Source organism: Piliocolobus tephrosceles, chromosome 10 (genome assembly GCF_002776525.5).
Source record: "Piliocolobus tephrosceles isolate RC106 chromosome 10, ASM277652v3, whole genome shotgun sequence".
NCBI lineage: Eukaryota > Metazoa > Chordata > Mammalia > Primates > Cercopithecidae > Piliocolobus > Piliocolobus tephrosceles.
In genome coordinates, this window is record NC_045443.1 from 66,192,327 (window position 1) to 66,215,119 (window position 22,793).

The following is a 22,793-nucleotide window of genomic DNA, read 5'->3' on the forward strand; positions in this document are numbered from 1 at the left end:
GGTGCAAAGTAGCCTTATTTGCATTTCTTCCTGCAAGCCAGGGGTAACCCTGATATGCCTTAAGCTTTGGCACATCAGTGACATGACACCGGCTGAGGGCTCTCACCATGACACAACTCCTCTTGCCAAGGCCAACAGCTGCTGACAGGAGCCTTTGTGTTGTGTTGCTTGTTTTGAAGTACAGACAGACCAGCCCCTCTTTACCTTCCGATGCTGTAGTAACAGTCAGGCTTTTTGACGGCTTCGAATCCATCTGGGTTCATGGAAGGCATGATGTGTATCCGGGTACTATTGATCAGATTTGTGATTTCAGGGTCTTTGCCATCATTGGTTACAAGATAGTCAATCAGATGGAGCAGCAGCTCCCGCCCAACAGTCTGTATATGTTAAAGAGAAAAGAGGATATTATTAGGTCAGAGGCAATAAGGAAAGCACTCCCTACAGCGCAAATTCCCCAACAGGGGTTGCTACATATGGTATCTCAGACCCAAACTAGTTTGTAAGACCACTCTTTCTCAAGCATGCTTATGCTCTGCCAAGTGGCAATCAGGTGGTGAGCAGTCATAGGGTGTGCTGAAAAATGTTAGCAAGAGTTAAAGTGCCTATTTGTAAATAGTTTACACATTGCAAAAATGAATTAGAGTGGAAAAATGCATCTTCTTTTTCTTCTTTTTTTTTTTGAGACAGTTTCAACTCTGTCACCCAGGCTGAAGTGCAGTGGCGTGACCTTGGCTCATTGCAACCTCCGTCTCCCGGGTTCAAGTGATTCTTTTGCCTCAGCTTCCTGAGTAGCTGGGATTACAGGCATGTGCCACCATGCCCAGCTAATTTTTGTATTTTTAGTAGAGATGGGGTTTCACTATGTTGGCCAGGCTGGTCTTGAACTCCTAACCTCAAGTGATCCACCTGCCTCAGACTCCCAAAAAGTGCTGGGATTACAGGCATGAGCCACTGCGCCTGGCTGGAATAATGATTCTTATTATAACATTTTTCATTTGGTTGCCTTCCAAGGTATCTTCTGGAGTGGTAGAGCAAGAGGTCGAGTTACAGAGAAGCACAGGAATCACGCATTTCCCTGAGAATGCATGGTGCATATGAAGCTTATCATGTATGTATTGGTCGATAACTGACTTAGAATCATCGCATTGTAGTTTTTTTTTTTTAAGACAGGGTCTTGCTATGTTGCTCAGGCTGGCTTCCAACTCCTGAGCTCAAGTGATCCTCCTACTTTAGCCTCCTAAGTAGCTAGGACTACAGATGTGCGCTATTGTATCAGACTACAGATTTCAATAGGGAAAAATCCAAGTTTGTAATAAGCATAATTTAAATAGATTTCTGACTTTTACATTTGCTTATTTGCTGGTTCTCCTGTTGCACATCTGTGCAATTTTGGCCATATCTATGTATTTCTGAATACTTTAGTCATTTGTACATCATCCTCATAACTCTTTGCCATATCTGCATATTATCTGTATACTATCTTTTATTTTGTAACATGAAACTTCATATCATTATCACTTTTCTAGATATATATTTCTAATATACGTTAAGTAAAAGCATGACTATTAAAATGTTAAAAACTGTCATATCCACCTAAAATTAGCTTACATATCAATAAGGCCTGGGAAACTGAAGGCCTGTAAGAGATCTTGCTTTATAATTCCTCCCCAGGAGAGAGATTCATTATTTTTCTTATTTAAAAAAAGTAATTTAAATGTCAGCCTTATCATAGGAAGATCTGCTTAGACTACATCAAGTTCTCCCTGTCATTCTAGGTTCAAGGAATCTGCTTCAGAAGAATGGATATTGTTGAGGGGTTAGTAAATGAAAACTCAGGGGCAGCAGGTGAGAAAATCAGAAGAGTGCTGCAGGCACATTCATGTAGACACTGTGCAAGAAAAGATTTCATGGAGCTTCAGAAGAATTTCCAGTCATGATTTCACTGTAGGACTTCAACATTGTGACATAGGATAAGTGATCCTTGGATGACCACTTCTCACTTGATTCCCTCACTGGCACATAAAGAGACCACACTTTAAACATCTGTTATTCTAATGAATATAGAATAATTGAAATTGGGACAAGAAAATTTGGGACTGGTGGCAGTGGCTTATGCCTGTAATCTCAGCACTTTGGGAGGCTAAGGCAGAGCCCAGGAGCTCGAGACCAGCCTGGGCAATGTAGTGAGATCCCATCACTACATAAAATAAGAAATTAGCTGGCATGATGACACAGATCTGTGGCCCCAACTACTCAGGAGGCTGAGGTTGGAGGATCACTTGTGCTGCCCAGGAGGTTGAGGCAGCAGTGGGCAGAGATCGCACGACTGCATTCCAGCATGGGTGACAGAGTGAGACCCTGTCTCAAAAAAAAAAGAAAAGAAAAAGAAGAAAGAAAGAAAGAAAGAAAGAAAGAAAGAAAGAAAGAAAGAAAGAAAGAAAGAAAGAAAGGAAGGAAGGAAGGAAGGGAACTTGGGATATATGAATTATAGATTCACAGACAACCATAAAATTTAGAGTGAGATTATTTCCAATCCTGACTTCAACTTTTTTCCTACTCATTTTTTATCTTCCTCTTCCACTACCTTGATTTCTTTTTTTTGAGACAGAGTCTCACTCTGTCACCCAGGCTGGAGTGCAGTGGCACCACGTTGGCTCACTGCAACCTCCGTCTCCTGGATTCAAACAATTCTCCTGCCTCACCCTCCCAAGTAGCTGAGATTACAGGCACCCACCACCTTGTCTGGCTAATTTTTATATTTTTAGTAGAGACAAGGTTTCCATGTTGGCCAGGCTGGTCTCGAACTCCTGACCTCAGATGATCTGCCCACCTCAGCCTCCCAAAGTGCTGGGATTACAGGTGTGAGTCACCGCACCCAGTCAGATTTTTGTTTTTATAGTCAAAATTGTCACTGGAAAAAGTCCTTACAAGCTAATAACCAAAAAAGTCACTCGTACCCCACACTGGGTTCCAATTTTAAGATACAATAGGTTTTTGAAGGTCCAGCACCTTTGGAAGTAACCTCAACGAGCTACTTATGATCTGCCCTAAAGCCAGCGGGGAGCAGCTGGTAACATAAAACTGGGACAGTAACTTTAAATGTGAAAAGGGGCCGGGCATGGTGGCTCACGCCTGTCATCCCAGCACTTTGGGAGGCCGAGGTGGGCAGATCACCCAAAGTCAGGACTTCCAGACCAGCCTGGCCAACAGAGTGAAACCCCGTCTCTACTAAAAATACAAAAATTAGCTGGGCATGGTGGCAGGTGCCTGTAGTCCCTGCTACTCAGGAGGCTGAGGCACGAGAATTGCTTGAACCTGGGAGGCAGAGGTTGCAATAAGCCGAGATCGCACCACTGCACTCCAGCTTGGGTGACAGAGTGAGACACTATATCAAAAAAAAAAAAAAAAAAAAAGTGAAAAGGATAGTTGGTTTAAGGAGGTTTCTCAGAAGGGTTTGGGGAGGAATAGGTACAGGAAGGTGAGGAGGAAGTGACCAGGAGTCCCATAGTTCCTTAAATGTCTAAATGCTGGTTAGAGGCCATAGTATGGTTCAATTGGCAAAAATCCCTGACCTATATGAGTCCCAAGTCAAGAACAGAGAGGAAATGATATCAGAATCCCCATGTGACTCTAAATGTGAATTTCTCTCTTAGCTATCTGAACCATACATTCTCCAGCCTGCAAATAATCAAGACATGAGCTGGCAATGAAATTCACCCAACCAAAAGAAAGTGAAAAGGAAGTGTAAAGAAGCCATGATTAGGAGCTAGGCTGAGTTGGTATTCTGTTAGATACAGAATTGGATAGACACAGTCTTGGGAGCATGGGTACAGAACGAAATATAAAAGTTGGGGCTGGGCACGATGGCTCACGCCTGCAATCCCAGCACTTTGGGAGGCTGAGGTGGGCAGATCAACTGAGGTCAGGGGTTTGAGACCAGCCTGGGCAACATGGTGAAACCCCATCTCCACTAAAAATACAAAACTTAGCCGGGCATGGTGGCCAGTGCCTGTAATCCCAGCTGCTTGGGAGGCTGAGGCAGGAGAATCGCTTGAACCTGGGTGTTGGAGGTTGCAATGAGCTGAGATTGTACCACTGCACTCCAGCCAGGCAACAGTGAGACTCCGTCTAAAAAAAAAAAAAAAAAGAAAGAAAGAAAGAAAGAAAGAAAAATGTGATAATCAATTTCATATTTTGAGAAAGGATCAATTTCACCAATTATTTTAGTTTCACTTCAGTTTTACTCTTCTGTTAATTCAAATAAAATAAAATTTCATACGATATAACATATGACACATTTTATTTTATATTCTTTTAATTCCTCTCATTCTCTTACTACGGAAATATATAGATGTCTAGAATGACGTCTGGCAAATATTAATGATGGCTATTGCTGGGTACAGTATTCTGAATGATTTTTATTTCCCCTTATTCTTTTTAAAGAAAACCTATGTCATTTTTACAAAAATAATAAAATCATGATTCTTTCAGGGAAACAAGTATATAACCAAAGTATTTTCTGTGTGTCTCAATATTCCACAACAAATCACAAGTTCTCAACTGTAAGGGTAAATAAAAATCTTGAAAATATGATAAAGAACCAACTAAGCGTCAGATAATTTTTTAAACGCTGAGGTAAACAGATGAAATTTCAGAGGCAGTTAAACAAAATCCTCCTTTCTTTTTGGGCCATCTTTTCCTGCTTCTGTAACAGCAGATTTATGCCAAATATTATTCAAATTAATTCTTCCCAACCTTAATATAAATGTCTCAAACACTCATTCATGTTTTATGTATAAACCTCCCTTCATTGAAAATTAAGTCTTTGACAGGAAACCCTGGAGAGTCCAAATTTTAAAAAAGAATGTGGTCAAAAGAGTCTCCAATTGCCCAGGCAGCCTTTCACCCAGCATGCTGGCTTCCTTCCTGTGAGAGCACAGCCTTCAGGGAGAAGCCGTCATGAAGAGACGGGGGCCTGATGCACACACGGGCCTCCGGAGACTCACTCCATCTCCTTCATCCGGTGGTTAAAATGGCAATCACCCAGAAAGCAGAAAATACATTCTCTATCAGCTGCAGTTCAATTCAGCCAAGTTGGAACTTGCCACACAGACAAAAGTGAGTGTTCTGGTTCTTCACAGATTGTTTATAAAAAAACAGAAAAAAATTTTTGAAGGAACAATCCACAACCCGGACAGTGTTGTGGTGTGTGTGTGTGTGTGTGTGTGAGAGAGAGAGAGAGAGAGAGAATCTTCAGCTATCCTAACAATGGAATCTGTTTAACTGTGATGCAGCTTCTGGCGGGAAAGTCACTGGGCTATGGGGCTCCACAGTGGTGTGTGTGTTATAGATTTAAGTTATTTGTCTGACCCGCCGAGCTAATTCTTCTTCTTCAAATATCAGCCTAAACATGACATTTATCTAGCATACTTTTCTTGGCCTCCCAAGTCTGGGTTCACCATGACACTTGCATTATCTAATGCTGGTCACACACGTTACAATCACTTGGTTGACCTTGACTGACCTCCCCTTCTCCAACTCCACCATCGAAGCCCCGAAGTCAGGGACCCTCACGGTTTTTCTCTGTATCCCTGTGTTCCTGGTATAGCTTGTCCAGCTCCTGGTCTATCATGTATTCACTGAATAATTGTGAATAAACTACTGTTGGCAGTTCATTATAAGGTCAAGACTATCCTGAGGAAGAACTTTCTGAAATTCACATAAGGACTTAAGGTGCTTTGTAAGGGGAGATGTAAAAATGATCAAGCTATTTCATCTGAAGGATTTTTAAACACCGAACAAATTTTATAGAGGTACAGGCTAATAATTCTGCTCCTGACAGGGACTTGGGATATCTGGTCACGCTGGCCCAGCGTCATCAAAAAGTTAATTAATTTAAAACATGCTCAAAATGAATTAGACATTTCACCTGGAAAACAAAGAGCTCTGCCTAAATCTAAAAAGAAAGAACTTAATTATGCAAACTACATAGTGTTACTGAGGACATTTTGCTATCACCCGGGACAGTGGTAGAAAAAGGAGCTTGGGAAGTGGCATTTAGAAAGACAAGCTTTAATGCTGTGTTTTGGTTTAATGACAAGTTGGGAACCTCTACTGCATGTTGACTATACATTCCAGATTTTTCAGAACAGCCATAATTTCAGATACTGTGTGCCACTGTCTGTGAAAACCATTAAAATACCCCCTAAGTAAAACATTTAGACATGCAAACTACATCTCATAAACTGTCTTTTATACCTAGAAGGTGTGTGAAAATCATTTATCCTTTATCTCTTTATTTTTAGGTTGACAAATATGGCCACTATTATCCAGGGAATGATTTTTCTTTTCAACCTATATTTCTGGAAAACCATAAACTATAAACCAATGCCACAAATGTAAAATTCTATATGTGATGTGAATTTTTCAAAAGTGAAACTGCCTTTGCAAAAATTCTAACCGTGAGAAAATTATGGCAGTGAAAGAGATCTGATGAAACCAACTCCATCTTGCGTCTAACCTTCAAGCTGTCCTTGTTCATTCCTGGGCATAGGCTAAACTAACATAGTTCATAGTTTAACATTGAAACAAAGATGATAATAGCCTTTTCCTGAATATAGGACTAACAAATTAGCCACAAGATTAGAAATTGTGGCTTAGGAGTTACGCAGCCAGAGGCCGCTAGATTCCAAACCTCCCCAGTTGCTCAGGGGGATAACATCGCTATTGTAAAACCTAAGACACTTTTCAGACCCTGCACTGGATGGATCTGCTGGCGCCACCCACATCGATAAACGGGCTCATCTGGTCTTGTGGCCCCCACCCAGGAACTGACTCAGCACAAGAGGACAGCTTTGATGCCCTATGATTTCGTCTCCGACCTGACCAATCACCACTCCCCACTGTCTCTCCCCCTACCCACCAAATAATCCTTAAAATCCCCGTCTCTGAATTCTTGGGGCGACTGATGTAAGTAATAATAAAACTCCGGTCTCCTGTTCAGTTGGCTCTGCATGAATTAAACTCTTTCTCTATCGCAGTTCCCCTGTCTTAATACATCTGCTCTATCTGGGCAACGGGCAAAATGAACCTGTTGGGCGGTTACAAAAGCCTATATCAAGTCTATCATAGTAAAAATAATTCACTGATCTTTAAGAAATGAAAGCTTAAAAAAAATTCCTATCCTCCACCTCCCCAGAAAAGCAGAATTGCAATTTAGGCTGGGCACAATGGCTCAAGCCTATAATCCCAACACTCTGGAAGGCCAAGGCCAGAGGATCACGTGAGGCCAGGAGTTTGCGAACAGCCTGGACAACACTGTGGGACCCTATCTCTACAAAAAATAAAAAACTTAGCCTGGTGTGGTGGCACACACCTCTAGACCTAGCTATGTGGGAGGCTGAGGCAGGAAGAGTGCTTGGGCCCAGGTGTTTGAGGTTACAGTGAGCCATGATCACACCAGTGCTTTCTAGCCTGGGTTACACAGCAAGACCCCAACTCCAAAAGAAAAACTAATTGCAATTTAGTTAAATTATTTAACAAACATATTCAACAGTTACTTCTACAGTACAGTGTTTAAGACCACTGGCCCTGAAGTCAAGGAAACCTGGGTTTGAACTCAGGCTCTGACCTAAAATACTTTGCTTAATGTTTCTAGAGTTGGCTTAAAACTCTAGGCACTAGATGCTTTTTTTTTTTTTTAAGACAGGGTCTCGCTTTGTCACCCAGGCTGAAGTACAGTGGTGTGATCATGGCCCACTGCAGCCTCAACCTCTCAGGCTCAAGCAATCCTTCCACCTCAGCCTCCTGAGTAGCTGGGACCACGGGTATGCACCACCACGCCTGGCTAATTAAAAAAAAATTTTTGGCCGGGCGCGGTGGCTCAAGCCTGTAATCCCAGCACTTTGGGAGGCCGAGACGGGCGGATCACGAGGTCAGGAGATCAAGACCATCCTGGCCAACACGGTGAAACTCCGTCTCTACTAAAAAAATACAAAAAACTAGCCGGGCGAAGTGGCGGGCACCTGTAGTTCCAGCTACTCGGGAGGCTGAGGCAGGAGAATGGCCTAAACCCGGGAGGCAGAGCTTGCAGTGAGCTGATATCCGGCCACCGCACTCCAGCCTGGGCGACAGAGCCAGACTCCATCTCAAAAAAAAAAAAAAAAAAAATTTTTTTTTTTAGAGACAAGGCCTTACTATGTTTCCCAGGCTAGTCTTGAACTCCTGGCCTCAACAATCTCCCCAGCTTGACCTCCCAAAGTGATGGGATTATAAGTATGAACCACCATGCCTGGCCTGGGCACACAATTCTTTAAGCACACAGTCATGCCTTGCTTCAATATTTCCGTTAGGCAGAAATTAGAGATGTCTTACCAACCTAGAGATTACCCAAGAAAAGTATTTTTTTCTGCAAAATTTGAAAAACATAGCATAGAAGACAGGCACAAAACAAACAGTAGGGAGGGCTGGGGAAGATTTTCCCAGGCTTCTCTTCTGCATCCACACTTAGGCTGAGGATGTTAGATGCTCCTGGTTTCAGGGCATGGTCCCAGTTTTCAGCATAGCTCTGATTTTAGAGTATTGGTTATAGTTTACTACACAGCAAGCCAGGAGCAGAATGAGGTGATGGGAGAAGGTGAGGAGACAAGGACCCCATTCCTAGGCAATCTGAATATCTGTAGCATAAGGGAATGGTAGAGAACCCCATTCAGCCTGTACTAGCATCAACCCTTCCAATTAAAAAAAAAAAAAGATTCAACTATAGGTATGTCAAGTTGGAGGTTGACTATAGGTATGTCAAGGAAGTCAATTAGGAGGTTGTATAAATTAAATCTAGAATTGAGGCTTCAATCCAACATGCCAATATGTGTGCAAATAATGTGTGTGCCTGGATGAACCAGAAAAACACCTACTAGTCTTATTAAAATGAGAAAGAACCTCAGAAATGTTTCTCCCATGCTGCTCTGAAAAATGAATGAACATAAGTGACAAAGGCTCACCATGAGTGCTTTGTCTGTTAGCTCCCCAGCAGTCAATGAGAGAGAAGTGAAGAGTAGGGGAAAGAAAGGGACAGGTAGGTGACTGGAAGATACCTTTTTCCAGTGTTGCCCTCTGAGAGTTTGCTACTTTTTTACAGAACCAACAAGCCCAAATCCTCTCACCAAATGGTGCTGGAACAACTTAGTATCCATCCAAGTGAAATTAATTTGAGATAGATCATAGATCCATACTTAATAACTAAAACCATAAAACAGAACAGTTTAAAAACAGAGAAGAGAGAGTAAAGGAGTGGATCCACAGCTGGGCAAGGCTCGGTGCTCAGGCGCTGGGTTCCCACAGCTGGTAACCAAGCACAAACCTGGGCCCCCTTCATGGGACTAATAAACATGCCTTCTCCAGAGGTGATCAAAAGAAATGAGGCCTAAAAAGCACTTATTGTCATCTGTGCTCAATAAATGTTAGCTATTGTTATTATTTTCTTATAAAGCACTGTTTGAGGAGGCAACTTGCCAGCCTGATTAATGTGGCATAGTGAGCCTGTGCCATAGAAAGCATGTGAGACAATGGAAGGTCACTGAAGACAAGAAAAATATCTACAGTAGGAGCCATGATCCTAGTAGAACAAGGACCTTTGCAAGAATAACAGAATATGTGAAATTCATGCGAAATAGTTTGCTTTTGGCATTCCTGAGTGTAGTCAGGTGAATTAGCCTGAACCCTCAGCATCAATCAAATGAACCTATCTTCACAATTCCTAAGATCATTAGCCAAAAAGATTTTGCCAAATTCAACAAACCTTTAGATTTAATTTCCAGTTTGAAGTAAAGACAGGGACTAGAGGTACAACTGCAATGATACTATAAAGAAGCAAACCAAAAATCCAGAATATGTGACATTCTACAGGGCAGACAACTGATTAGGCTCTTTATCAAGCCTGGTATCATAATAAAAATATATTGGATTAAATGAGATCCAAGAGATCCAACATATCCACTAAATGTGATGCATGGGCCAGGACTGGATCCTGATTTGGGTAATTTTAGAGACATTTGAGGACAATTGGAGAAACTAGAAAGTAGGCGATAAGATAAAGACAGAATAAAGATTTATTGGTACAAAAAGGTAGCTAGTATTTACCTAAAAATGTTGCAAATAGCATAGTCTCTTTTGGTAAAAGTGCATGCACACACAAATATCTGGAAAAATAAATAAGAAATTAGGAGCACTAATTTTGGGAAGGTCAGTATATAATGTTTTGTTTATACTTTTTCTAACATGAACATATGTTGATCTTGTAATTTTTTTTTTTTTTTTGAGACAGACTCACTCTGTTGCCCAGGTTGGAGTGCAGTGGCGCAATCTCGGCTCACTGCAACCTCTGCCTCCTGGGTTCAAGCGATTCTCCTGCCTCAGCCTCCCGAGTAGCTGGGATTACAGGTGAACGCCACCGTGCCCAGCTAATTTTTGTATTTTTAGTAGAGATGGAGTTTCATCATGTTGGCCAGGCTGGTCTTGAACTCCTAAACTCAGGTGATCCACCCATCTCAGCCTCCCCAAATGCTGGGATTACAGGCGTGAGCCCCCATGCTCGGCCTGCTTTTTTTTTTTTTTTTAACATTTATTTTAGTTTCAGGAGTACATGTGCAGATTGGTTCTACAGGTAAATTGTGTGCTGTGGGGATTTGGTGTATGGATGATTTCATCACCCAGGTAATCAGCTTAGTATCTAATAGATAGGTATTTGATCCTCACCCTCCTCCCACCCTCCATCCTCAAGTAGGCGCTGGTATCTATTGTTCCCTTCTTTGTGCCCATGTGTATTCAATGTTTAGTTCTCACTCATAAGTGAGAACATGCAGTGTTTGCTTTTCTGTTCCTGTGTTAGTTTGCTTAGGATAAGGTCAAAGGTGCATGATCTCGTTCTTTTTTTATGGCTGCATAGTATGACATGATGTATATATACCACATTTCCTTTATCCAGTCTACCACTGATGGGCATTTAGACTAACCCTATGTCTTTGTTATTGTGAATAGCGCTTCAGTGAACGTATGTGTGCATGTGTCTTTATGGCAGAACAATTTATATTCCTTTGGGTAGATACTGGGATTGCTGGGTTGAATCGTAGTTCTGTTTCAAGTTCTTTGAGAAATCACCACACTGCTTTTCACAGTGGTTGAACTAATTTACATTCCCACCAGCAGCGTATAAGTGATCCCTTTTCTCTGTAGCCTCATCAGCATCTGTTATTTTTCGACTTTTTATTAATAGCCATTCTGACTGGTATGAGATGATATCTCATTATGGTTTTTGATTTGCATTTCTCTGATGATTAGTGTTGTTAGATACTTTTTCATATGCTTTTTGGCCACCAATTTCTAATTTAAAGAAAGACCCAATTCTAAAACAAGGCATAAATAAGTAAAATAAAAATACATGGGGGAAATTGGCAGGTGTAATCAGCAGAGCTGAGTCTCCCTGATGCAGCTGATGCTCCCTGTCATCTAGCCATGGTATTAAGTGTGGAAACACACACACACACACACACACACACAGTGGGGGTGGGGGTCTCATTTAAAAAACAGTGTGGCCAATTCTGTCCACCCTGACACTCAGTGTGTATGTGTTCCCTGCTGGGATTCTCCATCTAAGGTCCATAAACTCCTAGATAATCCACAGGCCCTGAAGTCAGAGGTCAAATTTATAACAGAATAGCAAGGAGTACATCCAAAAAAGGTTAAGAACCACTGCCCTAAAATGTTAGCTCTGTTGCTCCTTAAAAATGCTTTCAATTTCAAAAGATCTATGGGAGGAAAAAGGGGGTCATTAGATCCTGTATTCAGAAGGACTTCTCTGCTCCAATGTTAAGCCATCACTTTCTTCAACTCCTAGCGGCATGGGGAGGGCAGAATAGATAAGGTCTCAAATTCAGAATAATAAATTTCTTACTAGCCCCATAGAGCCCTCAGACATTGCCACGAGCTGGGACACATAAGGGGGTAACAGTGCTTGAGATCCCCACCCCAAAATACACTGGGACTTTTCCTCGCTGCCTAGTCTCAGCCCTCAGCATTTCTCAAAGAATCAGAGTGCACTCGCAAGCCCTGATTTGAACAATACACCAACTACCCAGACGGCAAGATGCCAGAAATTTAGGAAAGTGCATGGAAAGAATAAGCAAATTTGGAGGTAGGTGAGGGAAAGGACTCTTGCTTATCTTTGGGAGTTTCAGTTCTGACGACTAATTTCTGAGTAGATGGCTGGAACCTCTGAAATGCCAGCAATAAATAAACTACTAAAGACAATGAATGCCGTATGTCTCTTGTTACAAATGCATTCTGAGCTGGGTGTGGTGGCTTACACCTGTAATCCCAGAACTTTGGGAGGCTGAGGTGGGTGGACCACCTGAGGTCAGGGGTTGGAGACTAGCTTGACCAAAATGGTGAAACCCCATCTCTGCTAAAAAAAATACAAAAAAAATAAAAAAATTATCTGGGCATAGTGATGCATGCCTGTAGTCCCAACTACTCAGGAGGAGGAGGCATGAGAACTGCTTGAACCTTGTAGGCGGAGGTTGCAGTGAGCCGAGATCACGCCAATGCACTCCAGCCTGGGAGACTAGAGCAAAACTCTATCTCAGGAAAAAAAAAAAACAAAAAAGCATTCTGAGGGACCTTGATCAATAGACTAGATAGCAAAAGGGAAAGGCAGTCTGAGTTGCTGTCTGTAATGAACAGTTGTTTTATTAAAACCAACTTTGGTCAGACTCCTTGCAACATAGTCTTTTTTAAAGAAACCGCCCGTTATGCTCAAAAAGTCACAGATGGACTAAACTTGCACCCATCCCAAAATCGAGTTCAAAGATTTATTCCTTTGTTAGGGGCAGGTGCTTGCATCTTAGCTGCAGCTGCAAGAAGTATCCTCTCTCAGCAGGACAGGTTGGGCGGCATGCCGACCAGGAGGTGGGAAAACTCAACCCAGAAAGGAGATTGCAGGGATTGGCTGGCAGAGTGTACCATGAAGGGTGGATCCGGTTCCTATAGAGTTTGGGGAGGCCCAAGTCAGAACAGGAAGCTCAGCACTGATTAGAGCATGCCACCCGTACTATTGCAAATCCAGAAGTGCTTTAACAGGTCAGCAGATAGTACTTACTGGAATATGCATGTAAATGAGAAAGTCCCTAGTTATAAGTTGTGTTTTACAGTGTAATACCCACATTCCTGTGCAAAGTTTCCTTATTGTGATGGCTGGGAACTCTTTGATTGCTCAGTTTTATAGAGTCCTGGTAAACAGAAAATATTTCGGTTGTCATGGTCTCAAAATATGCTGAGGAAGCAAGGTGAGAAATAGAGGTGAACATTTTCAACTGCCTGGCAAGAATGGCTGGGTAGGTAACAGTGGTAAATGGTATTTTGTAGAACCTAAATTAGTTAAAAGTAGAGTTTATCCCTGCTAAGTTGGAAAAGAGGCAAGATATTATTAAGGAATTTAAGAAGTCTGGTTTTTTTTTGTGTGTGTGTGTTTTTGTTTGTTTGTTTGTTTGAGATGGAGTCTCACTCTGTCGCCTAGGCTGGAGAGCAGTGGCGCGATCTTGGCTCACTGCAGCCTCCACCTTCCTGGGTTCAAGCAATTCTCCTGCCTCAGCCTCCCGACTAGCTGAGATTACAGGTACGTGCCACCACACCTGGCTAATTTTTTATATTTTTAGTAGAGACAAGGTTTCACCATGTTGGCCAGGCTGTCTTTAACTACTGGCCTCAAGTGATCTGCCTGCCGTGGCCTCCCAAAGTGCTGGGATTATAGGCATGAGCCACTGCACCCAGCCAAGTGTTTGTTGAATGGTGAGTAGGAGAGAATCCCAAGTGTGACTGTCTAAACTGGAGCACTGAAGACCCTGAGTATTAGATTTAAGAGAGAGTAACAAAAGCATTTGAAAAGCCAGATCTGGTTGTGGGTTCGGATATAATACAGCTCCTTTGCTGGGTCACCTTCATGCTGACCAGGAGGTGGGAAAACTCAACCCAGAAAGGAGATTGCAGGGATTGGCTGGCAGAAGTTCAGGGCTGGGGAACTGTTGTTCTTTCGGCCCCAAACACAAAACAAGCTCCAGCTACTCTGACAGGGCGCTGGGTACACAACCATTCGGCTGTGGTGGTTGTTGGACCCTGATTCCTTAACTTCCCACAGGTCTCACAGGAAGACCTCTCCAGGCCTTGCTTCTTTGCTACAATGCATGCTGGAGACTTCCCAGGCTTCCTCTGTAGCATTTACAAAGAGCTTGAGAGACCCTAGGGGAAGCTTCTCTGGTGACATTTCAGAAATTCGAGCCACATACGTACCTCATCTCCATGCATATTTGCCACGTATTTGAACTCCGGAATCCCAATTCTGTGTTCCTTTGGAAACCGCCCCACAACAAGAACCCACAGGTTTCTACCTTTACAGGAAAAGAAGAAAAGATGGAAAAGTAAGTTGTCTCTTAAAATGACAAATGAACTCTGGGAGACTGAGACTAGGAAACAGGATGCTGCTTCCCCCACATGATCGCTTGAATGTTTCACGGTGACTTAAGTTTGTATGACTAATATCTCCGTGCTTAAAACACTTTTCGTTTACTGCCAGAATTTATGGAAACCCTTTCAATTCAGCACAAATATTTCACTTATTATTTTAGAACGTGATTTTTAAAAGCTGAAGACTTATTAGGTGATGTAGATCTTATTCTTCTAAAATGTGTACATACTTTGCTCTGAGATCCTGGAGCCTCTGAGATCCTGGAGCCTCCTAGGATCTTGTTAATTCACACAATTATACAAAGTTAAATCCTAGTTGATGGTTGACTGGGAGGGTGTCATAACTCACAGTACAAGGACAGAGAAAAAACAACAACAATAAAAATAACTCAGGGCCGGGCGTGGTGGCTCACACCCGTAATCCCAGCACTTTGGGAGGCTGAGGCGGGAGGATCACGAGGTCAGGAGATCAAGACAATTCTAGCTAACACAGTGAAACCCCGTCTCTACTAAATATACAAAAAATTAGCTGGGCGTGGTGGCGGGCGCCTGTAGTCCCAGTTACTCAGGAGGCTGAGGCAGGAAAATGGCGTGAACCCGGGAGGTGGAGCTTGCAGTGAGCCAATATTGCACCACTGCACTCCAGCCTGGGCGACAGAGCAAGACTCAGTCTCAAAAAAAAAAAAAAAAAAGTGACTCAGAAGGGAGATTGTTTTTAAAGTAGGAGATCCTGAATTCTGTATTTAAATGCTGATGTGACACAGCCCCTTGGGAGCATCCTTGATTTGTGTGAGTCCTGTCAGGTGAACTGGGAACCACAACCCAAAGAAAGCGTCTAAGTCTTAGCTCTGTGTGATTTGGGCAAGAAAGGGCAGAGATGAAAGCTCACTGAGGATTTGCTTTGTGCAGATATTATGTGTGCTGCTCTAGGCTCAGGTAATCTCAAGTAATCCCTTGTCATGACCCACTGAGATGGATTATTATCTAAACTTTACAAATGAAAAAACTGATCTTCAAAAATATTAAGTAAAGGGCTTATGATCACACTGCCAATCAGAGGCTGTGATTTGAGTCCCTGAGCCAAGAACTGAACTCTGGTCTATTTGACTTCAATTCTAGTGCTCCTCCCACTAACAAAAACTGCTTGTCTCTTAATAAGCCACATGCTCTATGCCCAACGAATTTCTGATCTATCGGAGAATAGCAACACACAAGCATATACTAGAGTGTGACATATCATAGATGTGTGTGTAGTGTACTGTTGTGGGCATAGAATAAAAAAAGAAATGGGTAATTTTTTCCAAGGAGGGGGCTGATGAAAAGCTTTACGGATGTAGGGTTTTACAGATGATGCCTCTACACAAGGTTCTGAAGAGTGATTCTGAGTTTGCCATGTGGACAAGTACACTACTACATCTGGTGGTTCCCCATCAGAAGCATTTGATCAACCAATTTCATTAACCTCCATTCCCCAACCCTGTCAATTCTTTGTTGTCTGGAGATTTACTTCTACAAAGTTACCTTTTTCATATGAAACAAGGAACTTTTCATGAGTGAGCTGTTACACCTGGCTTTTAAAGTTTGTTTCTGAGGAATTGTTTTGTGTTAACTAATTTTACAGAATATGATCTAGTCCACTTACAAGCAAGGAAAAAATTAAGTATCATCTCAATATAATATTTATCAGTAGTTATTGATAACTATGCATCTGCAAGCTGGCCTATTACATAAAAGATAATGGAAGATGGCATCAACCTGACTTGATATGAATATTCAATATTATTTTGTTTAAGGAAGGAGGGAAATCACACTGATAAAAATCTAAATGAAGAAGTACTTTGATGAGTAATTCAATCTCAATTTTAGCACGAGTGGCCCCTAAGTGAACTGCAAGATGAGAATGTTACCTTGAACAACCCAATGACACAGTCTGAGAATGAAAACCAACCAACTGACCTGAAGAACACTATCCTTTGGAATGACAGACCTCTTGAAGGGTTTTAACTGCCTTCTCCAACTTACTGGCTATCTCTGGTCTAGACCAGAGCAAATGCACAAAGGACAAACTATTTACTTTTCACAACATGACTGTCAGGGTAAGAAGTAATCTAAACAAGGTTTTGTTTTTGTTTTAAATCAAGGTTAGAAAGACTAACTTTATTCCCAAAAGTTCCTGCTAAAACAGGTGTTCTAAAGAGTTCTGAAGTACTCAACCCTCTCTCTCCATCACTAAGTAAATGAAGTTTATCTATGTTGACGAACTCACACAGGGTTTAACACAAATCCTGGGGCTGTGACATAAGTGCACGACTAAGTTTGCCTGGAGGATCAGGAAGTTTTATAATTTAGAAGTGTTTGTTAAGATCTCTAAGACAAGAAAGCAGACAAGTGCTACAAAATACTATAGGAGTTCAGGACAAAGTAGGAGAAGCTTGGAAAATTAAGTATAGCTTCAACAGGCAGAAATAGGTGAGGTGCCTTTCCCACATCAGAGGCACTGGGGATCCTTGTAAAAATACCAATTCCTGAGCCCCAGCCTCAATCAAACTCTTGGGGTAAAGTGTGAAACTGGCATTTAACAAGTTCCTTTGGTGATTGGGAGGCTCATTAAAGTTTGAAAGTTGCTGAGACTGAGGTAGGAAAACGTCCAGACAGATTTGCGAGGTAGTTGATATTTAGGTACAATCATTTCATTTTACATATAATCGTTAACATGTTTATATGTCAAGAAATATACTTCTAATCCACATTTTTAAATGGCTGACTAATATTTTATTATATGAATACACTACCATTTAGTCAATCAATTCTCTATTGTTAGGTGTCCAATGATAAGTAATTTTATGTAAATTATAGCACATTCACTAAAATTACGTACAGAATTTATAACATTAAAATATTTATAATGTGGAAAAAGAACGCAAAATTATATAATCACAACCCTGTTAAACAGACTTTCTATTAAAAACCTATAGCTTCGTAGCATATAAAGCCTTAAATGACGGATGAGGCCAGGTGTGGTGACTCATGCCTGTAATCCCAGGGCTTTGGGAGGCTGAGGTGGGAGGATCACTTGAGGCCAGGAGTTTGAGACCACCAGCCTGGGCAACATAGTGTGATGCCATCTCTACAAAAACTTTAAAAATTAGCTGGGTGTGGTGGCATATGTCTGTAATCCTAGCTACACACTGTAACATTCTCCCCAGGGCCTGAAAGCTTAAGAAGATGAATAACTCCTCACTTCTCAGGCCCAGTTCCAAGGCGCAAGGTGACTTGCATCAGCAGCGTGCCTCAGCAAGACAGCAGAAGCAGGAAGACAGCCAGCAGGAAGACATCTACCCTGGCCGGAAGACACCTACCCTGGCCGGAAGACATGAACCCCTGAAGATCGAGAAACAGGCCATCCGGGTACAACGTGGCAGTTACGTCAGACTAGGACACTTCCTGTTTACAGACTATAAAACCTTTGCAGTGTCCTCACTTGGGGCTGACGCCATTTGAGGCTTCAGCCACGTGCACCTAGGCGCTCATTAAAACAGCATGTTGCTCCACACTGCCTCCTGTTGTCTGTTGGCGCGCTCTCGGGGTTCCAACCAATACAACCTTACACTCAGGAAGCTGAGGTGCAAGGATCCCTTGATCCCAGGAGTTGGAGGTTACAGTGAATCATGATTGTACCACTGCACTCCAGCCTGGGACACAGCGAGACCTGTCTCTTAAAAAATTAATAATAATAACGAATGCATCCCAACAGGATTGAAATGGCACACTGTCAGGGATAAGAGACTAAATGATAGGATGATAAAGCCAAGTAATTATTTTCACCTTTCTTTCTTTCCAGTTTTTTAAATTAAAAAAAAAACCAAACCCTATCATTCAAAAGTGCAGATACTATGTGCCAGGCACTCTGCTAAGCACTTTATGTTATTTGATCGTCACAATACCTGTGAGGTGTGTGATAGCCACAATGTATAGTTGAGGAAACCTAAGTGGCAGAACCAGGGTTCAAATCCAAGTCTGTCTGATTCCAAAATCTGTGCTCTTCTGAGGATCTAAGCCTGCCTCAATGTCCCTGAAAGTACTGAACAGGTCAAAGTCAACCCCACTCTGGGGAAAAAGTTCCCAGGCAGTTCTTTCAGCATCGTGTTGCTGTGGTTTGCACCTGGAGCAAGACTGGGCTTTCTTCCTGGCTATGACTGATTACAGAACAAGACACCTGAATCCACGGCTACCCTACTGGGACATTCCACCTTGGCTGTTAATGTCACAACTCCATCAGACTATCTCTATGTGGAGAGTCTCAGTGGGACATGCCTAGGGAGAAGCAGAGACCTTGGGTGGCCCAGTCACTGGGACAAAGCCGCAGTGACGTGAAGCACATTCCAGTTTTTCGTGAGGCTTGTTGTGTGTTTGGTCTGATACATAAAGTTCTGGTACACAGAATAATAGATCAGCTGGCTTCCCAGGCTTGCATGTTTCTCTGTGTATCCTTACAGGTCACCTTTGACCTAAGTCCAAGCTTGAGAGAGTTTCCTCAATGAACTGAGTTTCAGTTTCTTCCATGTAAGTGGGAATAACAGCCCTATTGGCAAGGCTGCTGTAAGGCTGCACTGTAGTGTGAGTTCCTTTTATCTTCCCTAATAATGATCCAAAGATCTGACATCAATTTCACGTATGCACATTCCCACTATACCCCACACACAAGAAGTTTATCACATACAGCACGCAAAACCCACATTAAATAATGAGTGAATCCCCAGAAGAGTTGAAAATCACGTATTATTTAGGTCAGTTTAATCAGTCTCCAAAGTTCACACGCCCTCTGTATTTGAAGGAGAGGAAGAGGTACCTGGTTAAGTGGTTTATTACAAACAAAACAAATGGAGGTTAACAAACAAAACAGAGACAAAAGGCATGGGTGAAGTTTCCAGACTAGTTATGCTTGCATTTTATTATTCACAGCTCAAAGCATTTTACGTATAGTCACTCATTTAACCCTAATAGCCACAAATGGTAGATATAGGGTTATCCTTTCATACACAATTCAACAGTCCTTGGGAACTTCATAAGGCAGAGGTTCTCAAAGTGTGGTCGCGGGACCCAGAGCATGAGTATCACCTGGGAACTGATTAGAACTGCACATCCTTGCATTCCACCCTAGACGTGCTGAAAGAGAAACTCTGGGGTTGGGGAGCAGTAATCTGTGTGTGTGTGTGTGTGTGTTTGAGGCAGAGTCTCGCTTTGTTGCTTTGTTCCCCCAGGCTGGAGTGCAGTAGAGCAATCGCGGCTCACTGCAGCCGCCACTTCCTGGGTTCAAACGACTCTCATGCCTCAGACTCCAGAGTAGCTGGGACTACAGATGTGCGCCACCACGGCCAATTAATTTTTGTATTTTTAGTAGAGACGGGGTTTCACCATGTTGGCCAGGCTGGTCTCGAACTCCTGACCTCAAGTGATCTGCCCACCTCGGCCTCCCAAAGTGCTAGCATTACAGGCGTGAGCCACTTCATGCGGCTGGAAATGTGTTTTAATAAGCTCTCCAGGTGATTCCCAGTCGCCTGAAAGCTTAAGAACCACTGTAACAAAGGACAAGACTGGGTAGTCTATGCATGGAGTCCCTGCTGTGTTCTTAACCACTATGCTGTACTGCTAATCACCTCAGAGATGGAAAATGGAAAACATTGAAGAAAAAAAATCAAAGAAAAACAAAAGAAATGTGAGTGTGTGAAGCAAGCTTGCTGTATACTGGCTTCTGTTGTTGAGGTTATTGTCTGTCTCCCCTCTGGGGAGAACTGGAAATGGAAGAAGGGAGTCGAGGGGCACAATGAGGATGGTTTGAGAAGTGATGGCTATTGTTTGCTGCCTTGGTATTGTTTGATGAGCTGGTACATCCCAAATTGCTCTCCACTTAAGGACTACAGGTGAGCCTTAGTCACTTTGCTCCAGAGCTGTGGAATCTGGAGTAGCTGCACTTCTGGGATCAGGCTGTTAGGTGTTCTCCCTCCACTCAATTTGAATGCTAGTCAGCAAATATGCTAAGAAAGTAGGGTAGGTAGGCCAGGCATGGTGGCTCACACCTGTAATCCCAGCACTTTGGGAGGCCAAGGCAGGCGGATCACTTGAGGTTGAGAGTTCGAGACCAGTCTGACTAACATGGCGAAACCCCGTCTCTACTAAAAATACAAAATTAGCTGGGCGTGGTGGTGCATGCCTGTAATCCCAGCTACTCGGGAGGCTGAGGCTGGAGAATCCCTTGAACCCAGGAGGCAGAGGTTGCACCGTTGCACTTCAGCTTGGGCAACAAGAGCAAAACTCTGTCTCAAAACAAACAAAAAAACAAACTGAAAAGAAAGTAGGGTAGGCATGTTCCCACACATAAGTGAGAGTTGAACAATGAGAACACATGGACGAAGGGAGGGGAACATCACACACTGGGGCCTGTTGGAGGGTTGGGGGGAAAGGGAAGGGAGAGCATTAGGACAAATACCTAATGCATGCGGGGCTTAAAACCTAGATGACGGGTTGATAAGGTGCAGCAAACCCCCATGGCACATGTATACCTATGTCACAAACCTGCATGTTCTGCACATGTATCCCAGAACTTAAAGTAAAATTAAAAAAAAAAAAAAAAAACTGACAAAAAAAGAAAAAAGAAAAGAAAAAAGGAAGTAGGGTGTCTGGAGTGACAAGGGAAGGAAAGACATGGACAAAATCCATCTGCACCATACACACCCCGTCTCTGGGACATACACCTTTTTTCATGGCAAACCACCCGGCATGCACTGGGGTTTCTGCAGAGTTTCCAGTTTAGTCCAGTCCACAGGAACACCCAGTCTGTTTCTGAACTTGCAAAGCTGAGAGCCTGTCAGATGTGATGCCCTCTAGCCCGCCCCAGGTCAGCCACAGGATCCCAGTAAAGCTTAACTGTCATATTCTGCATAGCGGGCTGGGAATTCCTGACTTTGTTTATGGACAGGGGAATCTGTCAAGGAAGGGTCTCAGGGAGTCAGGTGTCCCAGGGGTCTTGTGCTGCTGTGATAACAGTAAGTGCGCTATTCTGCTCTGAAGTAATAAAAGGGCTGGGCTGTTTCTTCTGCCTAGGTCAATTCTAAAATCTACTTAGAACCATGAGTTTTGCAGTTCAGTTTAATATGGGAGTGAGAGGAACACGGGAGGCTTCCCTGTTCAGGCATCCCAAAATGGAACGAGAAATAGGCAGGCATTTGACTCCGACTTCTGCTGCACTGGAATTTCCCGTTGCACAGATTCTGGTGTGGGCTCTAAAATGAGGCCACCTGCTGTGTGAGTATAACCCTGGGCCTTGTGGAGGCTGTGGGACTCAGCAGTCCCCAGGGATTCTGCGTGGATCTGGGAACTATGTCCCCTGCACTTTTCTCTCTGGCCCACCTCTTCGGGCCCAGCATTCCTGGCTCTTCTAACTGATCGCCTGGACAAGGAAGCTTTACTCAGTGGAGTATGCTAACCCTGCGATGGCACTCTGAGGATAGGGTGTGGAGCGCTGGTTGTTACCAGGGACTACCTCATGCTTACCAGTCTTCCCAGCTGTCTTGTCATCCACCCCACCCCTTGGCTGCACCACCACCACCACTGCCACCATATACACCCTAGTCACTCTCTAATCCTGTGTCATCTTTCTTCACAACTTTTTCACTCTTTGAGATTGTATATTTGTTTATCCATATAGTGTCTGTCTCAACCGAAATGTAACCCACAAGGGCATTGCCTGTTGTGTTCACCATTTTGTTTGGGTTGCTGATTTTGTTCACTGCTAACCTAACAGTGCCTGGCACATAGTAGGTTTCAATTAGCATCTACTGTAACATTTCAAAAATTATTGGTATATCTCTAGGACTGCTTTTTATTGATAAATATTGGCACGTAACATCCAGATCCAGATTCTTCCCCTGGGTATTCAGGGTCCTCGATCACCTGCCCTCCACCTGAATTTCCCACTACCTGCCACCACAAATGTGCCTGCAGGAGGCGGGTTCCTTTCTGCACCCTAGTACCCAAGGCACAGCCCCACCTTCTTTATGTTATTTTAGCCTAAAATGACTTCATTGGATTTTCTGCCTTTTAAAATCCTCTGAGTCCCACAGAATCCTGGTTCTAAGAAGTTTCCCCAGACTGCTCTGACTCACCTGGGTTTTTCTCTCTTTAGAATAGTTCTATCAAGTGGCAACCCAAGAACTGTCACTGTGAAGCATTCTGCCTTGAAGTTAGTTTTCTAAGGGTGTCACAGCCGGGCATGGCGGCTCATG

General features: G+C 43.0%; 1 protein-coding gene across 3 annotated transcripts in view; it reads right to left on the minus strand.

Annotated features, from left to right (window-relative positions):
* CPM (carboxypeptidase M) overlaps positions 1-22,793 on the minus strand; it is a 110,318-nt gene that overhangs the window by 22,349 nt on the left and 65,176 nt on the right. For all 3 annotated transcript variants that reach the window (XM_023195337.1, XM_023195336.1, XM_023195335.1), the window contains exons 3-4: positions 14,338-14,435; positions 205-377 (exon numbers count right to left, since the gene is read on the minus strand). In XM_023195337.1, the coding sequence (XP_023051105.1) occupies positions 205-377; positions 14,338-14,435 (271 nt within the window). The remainder of the gene's footprint in view (positions 1-204; positions 378-14,337; positions 14,436-22,793) is intronic.